The 9,606-nt window shown below is 44.4% G+C and overlaps 1 protein-coding gene across 2 annotated transcripts in view; it reads left to right on the top strand.

The window, feature by feature from the left end:
- LOC143292085 (A disintegrin and metalloproteinase with thrombospondin motifs 2-like) overlaps positions 1–9,606 on the top strand; it is a 106,872-nt gene that overhangs the window by 83,463 nt on the left and 13,803 nt on the right. For both annotated transcript variants that reach the window (XM_076602259.1, XM_076602258.1), the window contains exons 13-17: positions 78–168; positions 2,170–2,278; positions 2,752–2,882; positions 4,481–4,601; positions 7,779–7,865. In XM_076602259.1, coding sequence (XP_076458374.1) covers positions 78–168; positions 2,170–2,278; positions 2,752–2,882; positions 4,481–4,601; positions 7,779–7,865 — 539 coding nt within the window. The remainder of the gene's footprint in view (positions 1–77; positions 169–2,169; positions 2,279–2,751; positions 2,883–4,480; positions 4,602–7,778; positions 7,866–9,606) is intronic.

The raw sequence follows: 9,606 nt of genomic DNA, 5'->3' as shown, positions 1-9,606 counted from the left end.
GTGTGTGTGTGTGTGTGTGTGTGTGTGTGTGTGTGTGTGTGGTGTGTGTGTGTGTGTGTGTGTGTGTGTGTGAGCAGGCCGACCTACGGGGGCAGGCCGTGTTCAGGGGCGGCAGAGGACTGGGACACCTGTGTGGCCACCAAGCCTCGGGGGATCATTTTGGCCACTGTAAGTGACAACACCACGGCACCACGGAAACTTCTTCTTCTCCTCCTCCTTCTTTTCCTTCTTCTTCTTCTTCTTTAATATGTTTTTTTTCTCTTCAAATCGTTCTTCTTCTTCTTCTTCTTCTTCTTCTTCTTCTTCTTTCGTGGGCTGCAACTCCCACGTTCACTCGTATGTACACGAGTGGGCTTTTACGTTTATGACCGTTTTTACCCCGCCATGTAGGCAGCCATAATCCAGTTTTCGGGGGTGTGCATGCTGGGTATGTTCTTGTTTCCATAACCCACCGAACGCTGACAGGGATTGCAGGATCTCTAACGTGCGTATTTGATCTTCTGCTTGCGTATACACACGAAGGGAGTTCAGGCACATCAGGTCTCCACATTTGTTGACCTGGGAGATCAGTAAAATCTCCACCCTTTGCCCACCAGACGCCGTTACAGAGATTCGAACCCAGGGACCCTCAGATTGAAAGTCCAACGCTTTAACCACTCGGCTATTGCGTCCGTCACCACGGATATCATTGAAATGTTTACTTACTGTCCCGTATTCCCTTTGGCCTGAAGGACAATTAAAATATTGTCGGGTGGAGGGATGGGGGGGGAAGGATTCTAGTCCATTTTATTTGCGTATTTTACTTATTCTCTGACCTTTTCTTCATTCATGAATGAATTACTGCCTTGAAAGGTTGTATTGGTCCATTTTGTGGTAGATTGTAGACGTTGGTACATCTGTCAGTATTGTAGACTGTAATTACGTCTCTTAGGCTATATTAGGGTTAATAATTTTTTTTTAAAAAGACGTTTCTTAGAGAGATCACTTTTGGAGTTTCATGACTGTCCAACAGGTCCGGCATTGTCTTACATTGCTGACATTGCTTATCCTCAGATATTACATGAGCAAAGCAGATGTTGAGGGTTTTTTCCCCCTTTTTTATGTTCAAGCGGCCCTATTAAATAATGTACTTGAGGGAAAGAATGGGGAACGTTAGGCTTTATATATATATATATATATATGTGTGTGTGTGTGTGTGTGTGTGTGTGTGTGTGTGCGTGCGCGCGCGCGCCAACTCAAATATGTATTGACACCTCCATGAAACTGACATTGCCTTCATTTTCAACCGAGACCGTGGTTCCAATCCATGCAGTAGACGATGGTTGGTTCTAGGGGCTCTGAAATCCCAACGCGATTCGTTCAGACGTTTTGCCATAGAGCGCGAAATTTAACCGGAATAGGGTCTCGAGTTCGAATCACAGCTGGTCAGGTGGGCTGAAGGCGGAGATTTTTTTTCCCCCGATTTCCTAGGTATTTTTGGGACTGACCTGAACTGCAGCAGCTATATTCAGACAGAGGCGGTGACTAACAAAAACATCCTACGGTAAGTTCGAACATTGCTATCTGTTTTGATTTGCCTCATAATATTCGAACGATATACCCCCGAAAGCGGAGTATGGCTGCCTACATGGCGGGATAAAAACGGTCATGCACGTAAAAGCCCGCTCGTGTACATACGAGTGAACGTGGGAGTTGCAGCCCACGAAAGAAGAAGAAGAAGAAGTAGAAGAACGATATGAAGAAAAAAAAAGAACATATTAATGGTACAAACCGGTACAAAGCTTATATATTATCTTTCAAAACAAGGTTGTTGTTGTTTTCTCTTTAATATTGTAATGAAAACCTTGTATGAAAAAAAACACATTAAAGATAAAAACAGTTACAAAGCTTAAATATTATCTTTCAAAAACAAGCTTGCTGTCTGTTTGCTTTTTTTGTTGTTTGTTGTTTTTTTTGTTGTTTTTTTTTCTTTGTTTCTGTTGTGTGTTTTTTTATCGCTTTAATATTGTAATGAAAACTTATGAAAGATATGAAAAAACACGTTCAAGATAAAAACCGTTACAAAGCTTGAAAATTATCTTTCAAAACAAGGCTGTTAGGTGTTTTTTTTCTCTTTAATATTGTAATGAAAACCCTGTATGAGCCCTGGCGGTGGGGTGTGTATTACAGCAGCTCTGTCGGAAGGGCTATGACCAGAGGGCCGTCCAGTGTGCAGCGTGGAACGAACTCAACATGAGGCATGGACAACACGACTGGAAGCCACACCCCGCTAAAAGAGGTCAGCACGGACACGCGCGCGTTCACACACACACATATATGTATACACATACACACACACGCGCGCGCAAACACACACACACACACACACACACACACACACACACACACACACACACACACACACACACGCACGCACGCACGCACGCACGCACACACACCTTTATTCACTCTCTCTTTCTTTTTCTATTTGTTCTCCCTCCCTCCTTCCCTCCGTTCTATCTCTCTCTCTCTCTCTCTCTCTCACACACACACACACACACACACACACACACACACACACACACACACACACACATTTCTGACAGCCATGAAGTGATTCACACACACACACACACACATATATATATACACACGCGCGCGCGCGCGCACGCACGCACGCACGCACACACACACACACACACATGATGACATTGCATATCATAAACAAAAACAGTTTTAAAGCCACTGCATGTATATGACTATTGCCAACAGAGAGGGACCGCTGCAAGCAGACGTGCATCTCCAGCACCACACGGGAGGTGGTGACCTATTCCTCCCCTATCGCAGACGGCACTCCCTGTGACTACAACACCACCGATATCTGCTACCGGGGGAGATGTCTGGTCAGTTACACACACACACCACACACAGCACGTCCTACATGTCTGGTCAGTCACACACCACACACATCACGTGAGACATGTCTGGTCAGTCACACACACACACCACACACATCACGTGAGACATGTCTGGTCAGTCACACACACACACCACACACATCACGTGAGACATGTCTGGTCAGTCACACACACACACACCACACACATCACGTGAGACATGTCTGGTCAGTCACACACACACCACACACATTACGTGAGACATGTCTGGTCAGTCACACACACACACACCACACACATCACGTGAGACATGTCTGGTCAGTCACACACACACCACACACATCACGTGAGACATGTCTGGTCAGTCACACACACACACCACACACATTACGTGAAACATGTCTGGTTAGTCACACACACACACACCACACACATCACGTGAGACATGTCTGGTCAGTCACACACACACCACACACATTACGTGAGACATGTCTGGTCAGTCACACACACACCACACACATTACGTGAGACATGTCTGGTCAGTCACACACACACCACACACATTACGTGAGACATGTCTGGTCAGTCACACACACACCACACACATCACGTGAGACATGTCTGGTCAGTCACACACCCCACACATCACGTGAGACATGTCTGGTCAGTCACACACACCACACACATCACGTGGGACATGTCTGGTCAGTCACACACACCACACACATCACGTGGGACATGTCTGGTCAGTCACACACACCACACACATCACGTGAGACATGTCTGGTCAGTCACACACACACACCACACACATCACGTGAGACATGTCTGGTCAGTCACACACACACACACCACACATCACGTGAGACATGTCTGGTCAGTCACACACACACCACACACATCACGTGAGACATGTCTGGTCAGTCACACACACACCACACACATCACGTGAGACATGTCTGGTCAGTCACACACACACACCACACATCACGTGAGACATGTCTGGTCAGTCACACACACACCACACATCACGTGAGACATGTCTGGTCAGTCACACACACACCACACACATCACGTGAAACATGTCTGGTCAGTCACACACACACACCACACATCACGTCAGACATGTCTGGTCAGTCACACACACACACCACACACATCACGTGAGACATGTCTGGTCAGTCACACACACACACACACACCACACACATTACGTGAGACATTTCTGGTCAGTCAGACTCGCCACACATATCACGTGAGACATGTCTGGTCAGTCACACACACACACACACACACACCACACACATCACGTGAGACATGTCTGGTCAGTCACACACACACACACACCACACATCACGTCAGACATGTCTGGTCAGTCACACACACATACACACACACAACACATGCGATTTTCAGAGCTGTAGAAACTTACCACACACACACACACACACACACACACACACACACACACAACGTTTAGATTACAGTACTGTTACTAAGCTGAAATACATCTTCCGAAACAACGTTTCAGGCGTTTTTCGCAGACTGCAGACTGCACTGCAGACTACCCATGCTCTGACTCCTATCATCGTTGTGGCTTTCAGGCCGTTGGTTGTGACGGAGTGCGGGATTCCAACAAGACGTTTGACTCGTGTGGGGTGTGTGGGGGTGACCACTCCCGGTGCAAGACTGTCTCCGGTCACTTCGTCAGACACCCCTCCTCCGGTCAGTGCCTTCTTCCTCCCCCATTCCTCTCCATTCCTCCTTCTTCTTCTTCCTCCTCCTTGATAATCCTCCCAAAACATGTATCTAAGTACTTCCCTCCTCTTCCTTAATAATCCTTCCCGAGCGTGTATCTAAATATTTCCTCCTCCTTGGCAATCCTCCCAGAATATGTATCTAAGTACTTCCTCCTCCTTGATAATCCTCCCACAACATGTACATAAGTACTTCCTCCTCCTTGATAATCCTACCACAACATGTACATAAGTACTTCCTCCTCATTGATAATCCTCGCAGAACATGTATCTAAGTACTTCTCCTTAATGATCCTCCCAGAACATGTATCTAAGTACTTCCTCCTCCTTGATAATCCTCCCAGAACATGTATCTAAGTACTTCCTCCTCCTTGATGATCCTCCCAGAACATGTATCTAAGTGCTTCCTCCTCCTTGATAATCCTCTCAGAATATGTATCTAAGTACTTCCTCCTCCTTAATAATCCTCCCAGAACATGTATCTAAGTACTTCCTCCTCCTTGATGATCCTCCCAGAACATGTATCTAAGTACTTCCTCCTCCTTAATAATCCTCCCAGAACATGTATCTAAGTACTTCCTCCTCCTTGATAATCCTCCCACAACATGTACAAAAGTACTTCCTCCTCCTTGATAATCCTCCCACAACATGTACATAAGTACTTCCTCCTCCTTGATGATCCCCTCAGAACATGTATCTGAGTACTTCCTCCTCCTTGATAATCCTCCCACAACATGTACATAAGTACTACCTCCTCCTTAATAATCCTCCCAGAGCATGTATCTAAGTACTTCCTCCTCCTTGATAATCCTCCCATAACATATATCTAAGTACTTCCTCCTCCTTGATAATCCTCCCACAACATGTTTCTGAGTACTTCCTCCTTGATAATCCTCTCAGAACATGTATCTAAGTACTTCCTCCTCTTCCTTGATAATCCTCCCAGAACATGTATCTAAGTACTTCCTCCTCCTTGATAATCCTCTCAGAACATGTATCTAAGTGCTTCCTCCTCTTCCTTGATAATCCTCCCAGAACATGTATCTAAGTGCTTCCTGCTCCTCCTTGATAATCCTCCCAGAACATGTATCTGAGTACTTCCTCCACATTAATGATCCTCCCAGAACATGTATGTAAGTGCTTCCTCCCCCTTGAAAATCCTACCACAGCATGTATCTAAGTACTTCCTCCTCCTTGATAATCCTCCCAGAACATGTATCTAAGTACTTCCTCCTCCTTGATAATCCTCCCAGAACATGTATCTAAGTACTTCCTCCTCCTTGATAATCCTCCCAGAACATGTATCTAAGTACTTCCTCCTCCTTGATAATCCTCCCAGAACATGTATCTTAGTGCTTCCTCCTCTTCCTTGATAATCCTCCCAGAACATGTATCTAAGTACTTCCTCCTCCTTAATAATCCTCCCAGAACATGTATCTAAGTACTTCCTCCTCCTTGATAATCCTCCCATAACATGTATCTAAGTACTTCCTCGTCCTTGATAATCCCCCAGAACATGTATCTAAGTACTTCTTCCTCTTCCTTGATAATCCACCCAGAACATGTATCTAAGTACTTCCTCCTCCTTGATTATCCTCCCGGAACATGTACCTAAGTACTTCCTCGTCCTTGATAATCCTCCCAGAACATGTATTTAAGTACTTCCTCGTCCTTGATAATCCTCCCAGAACATGTATCTAAGTATAATCCTCCCAGAACATGTATCTAAGTACTTCTTCCTCTTCCTTGATAATCCACCCAGAACATGTATCTAAGTATTTATTGAAGAAGAACACCGAACCATCGATTGCCTATTCAGACAAGACGCATACATGGTATTGAAATAGATAAAAGATTGTTCATTACATTTAGTTTGAATGAGCCTGGTGATGAGTTCCATTATAAATTTCGATGTTCTTGACATGACAGAAAACATTTGTTAAAGTCATATTACATCAGAAACCTGAACGGTTTTTAGGTTCTCACAATTGTTCTTGACAAAGAATTAATCATCTTTGTTGAAACCATCTAATTTTCTAAACTTTAAAAAAAAAAATTCTAATCGGCTAGATTTCTATACACATTGAGTTAGTTAGCTATGGTGCAGTTTATGTTATTTTGAAATTTGATGCTTTTATGTTCAGGTAATACTTTAAACGCGGCATTATTTCATTTATTTACTCAAAAGTTCGTTATGTACTGTTTAACCTCGCCACATATATTGTCGCCATGTATTGTTTGCCTTTTGACCCTTTTGTTTTGTCGTTGTTTTTTTGTTGTTATTGTTTTCGTATGCCCCCAAAGTGTCTTTTTGGAAGAAATCTTGACGACGTGACATGACCTACCTTGCCTTTGTTTTGTTTTTTTGTTTTTTAAACTCACATCGTCTTCCCGTTTTATTGATTAATTTATTCATTTATTCATTTTTAAGGTGACATGGCAGATTCAGTTAGGCGTCGAATTTTTTTTTTCTAGTCTTCGCCAGTTATGGTTCGAGGCGCGGGGAAAATGGGAGCAAAGTGCCTTTCCTGAGGCCACAACACCATGTTGAAACGGGGCATCGAACCCTGGTCACTGGTGAACACCGGATCAGAAGTGCAACGCTTTACCGATTCCAACACAGCTCCTCCTAAAAGCAGAGTAACGCTTATGATGTTTGTTCCACTGCACTTTAGCCAACAGACTGACATAAGCTTACAGTAGGGCCAACAGCAAAGTGATAGCTGTATGATCAATGGTTTCTCCATTGCAGAGGGAAGTCGTCTACAGCTTATTCTTTTCCGAAGGACTATGACTCTTAAACTAGAAGGCAGGATTGCACTGGCTCTTAGTGCTGCAGCCTTGAGGGCTAGTTGGCCTTGGGGAATCATCCCAACGCCGACTGTCCTAAAACCCTCATGGCCGAGAGAGTGGGGATGTAACTTGGGCAAGACATTCTCCACTAAAAAAAAAAAAAAAAAAAATTCTAGCCCAGATGGTCGGGACAGCAGATGCCTCCTCTGCTGTTTTGGTGGTCATAGTCGGACACGACTGACGATCATGCATTAGCTAACTCAATACATTAGCTTACTCAATGTTCAATGTCTGCTTGCTTGTTGTTCACACAAAGTACGCTGTGTGAAGACTGGACTCCGTGTGTCTGCAGAGGACCAGTACGAGCCTGTGCTCTTCCTGCCCGAGGGGTCCCGTCATATAGAGGTGGTGAGGAGAGGGTCGGCAAACCAGTTCATTGGTGCGTATGTATGTATGTTTGTATGTATGTATGTATGTATGTATGTTCTGAAAGGAGGATAATGAGGAGGAGGATAATGCTGCTACTACTACTACTACTACTACTACAACAACTAATAATAATAATAACAATAATAATACCATTGAGAAGAAGAAGAAGATAGATAGATAGATAACGATGATGATGATAATTTGATTTAGCGATTTCAAACATACACACTTACAAACACGCGCGCGCGCGCGTGCTTGCACAGACACACATGGACGAAATAATATGTGGACCATGTACATGCAGAGTTTTGAAGTAAAAGAAAACTGAACCTACTAGAATTGTGATAAAGTAAGTGTACCAACTCTTATTGTGAATAAATCAAGTAGTACAGACTTCAGGCGGAATGGATAAAACGCTCTTCTGCCTATTCAGTGTCCGTGAGGGTCTGGGTTCGAATCCCGCTCTCGCCCTTCTTCTTCTTCTTTCCGTTACACGACCAACATCGACTTGCCGATGACTCTGTCGTGGTTCATGCATGCTGGGTATTTTCGTGTCTCCATAACCCACCGAACACTGACATGGGTTACAGGATCTTTAACGTGCGTATTTGATCTTCTGCGTGCGTATACACACGAAGGGGGTTCAGGCACTAGCAGGTCTGCACATATGTTGACCTTGGAGATAGGAAAAATCTCCACCCTTTACCCACCAGGCGCCGTCACCGTGATTCGAACCCGGGACCCTCAGATTGAAAGTCCAACACCTAAACCACTCGGCTATTGCGCCCTTTCTCCGAAGTTTGACTGAGTGTCTACTCCTTCGGATGAGACGATAAACCGAGGTCCCGTGTGCAGCACGCACTTAGCGCACTGAAAAACAACAACATAACAACAAAGGTATTGTCCACTGGCAAAATTCTGTAGAAAAAAAAAGGAATCCACTCACATAGGTACACAAATATGCATGCAAGCATCAAGGCCTGACTAAGCGCGTTGGGTTATGCTGCTTGGTCCAAACACAGTTTGATATGAATACTTATACAGCGCATATCATCGGTCGGAGACCAAGCTCTAAGCGCTTTACAAACTAGGGGTCATTTGCACAACAGGCTGCCTACCTGGGTAGAGCCGACTGACGGCTGCCGTTTGTGTGCCCATCAGTCGTTTCATGTGTCATTCAGTCAGATTTCAGGCACGCACACACACACACACACACACACACACACACACACACACACACACACACACACACACACACCTAACCAAACCAAACCAAACCAAAACAAAAACACCCACAAAAAACAAAAACAAAAGCAAATAAACACCAAAACAAGCAAGCAAGAACCCCTCTCCCCCCAACAACAACAACAATAACAACAAAGTTGAAAAAAAGAGAAAAAAAAGTATCCTAGGATCCCAGACAGGGCCCCACTCACCATGACCTCCAGACTGCCGTACAGGGGCCCCGTGGAACGCAGACTCAGAAATACAGCCAAGGCTGGCGAAATTTGTTCATGAATGATTGTCTTCTTAATATGCTCATGTTTATGTTTCATTGTGTCTTATAAACTTTAAGGTTTTATGACATTAAAAAGTATTCTATTCTATTCTATTCTGTTCACACACACACACACACACACACACACACACACACACACACACACACACACACACTAAGACAGACATGTAACATGTTACGTGTATGACGTGGACATTTTCCACAGACCAAAGCACACGTGTGTGTCCTTTCA

Source organism: Babylonia areolata, chromosome 18 (genome assembly GCF_041734735.1).
Source record: "Babylonia areolata isolate BAREFJ2019XMU chromosome 18, ASM4173473v1, whole genome shotgun sequence".
Lineage (NCBI taxonomy): Eukaryota > Metazoa > Mollusca > Gastropoda > Neogastropoda > Buccinidae > Babylonia > Babylonia areolata.
Note: the sequence above shows the minus strand (reverse complement) of the source record. Positions and strands in the feature narration are given on the sequence as shown.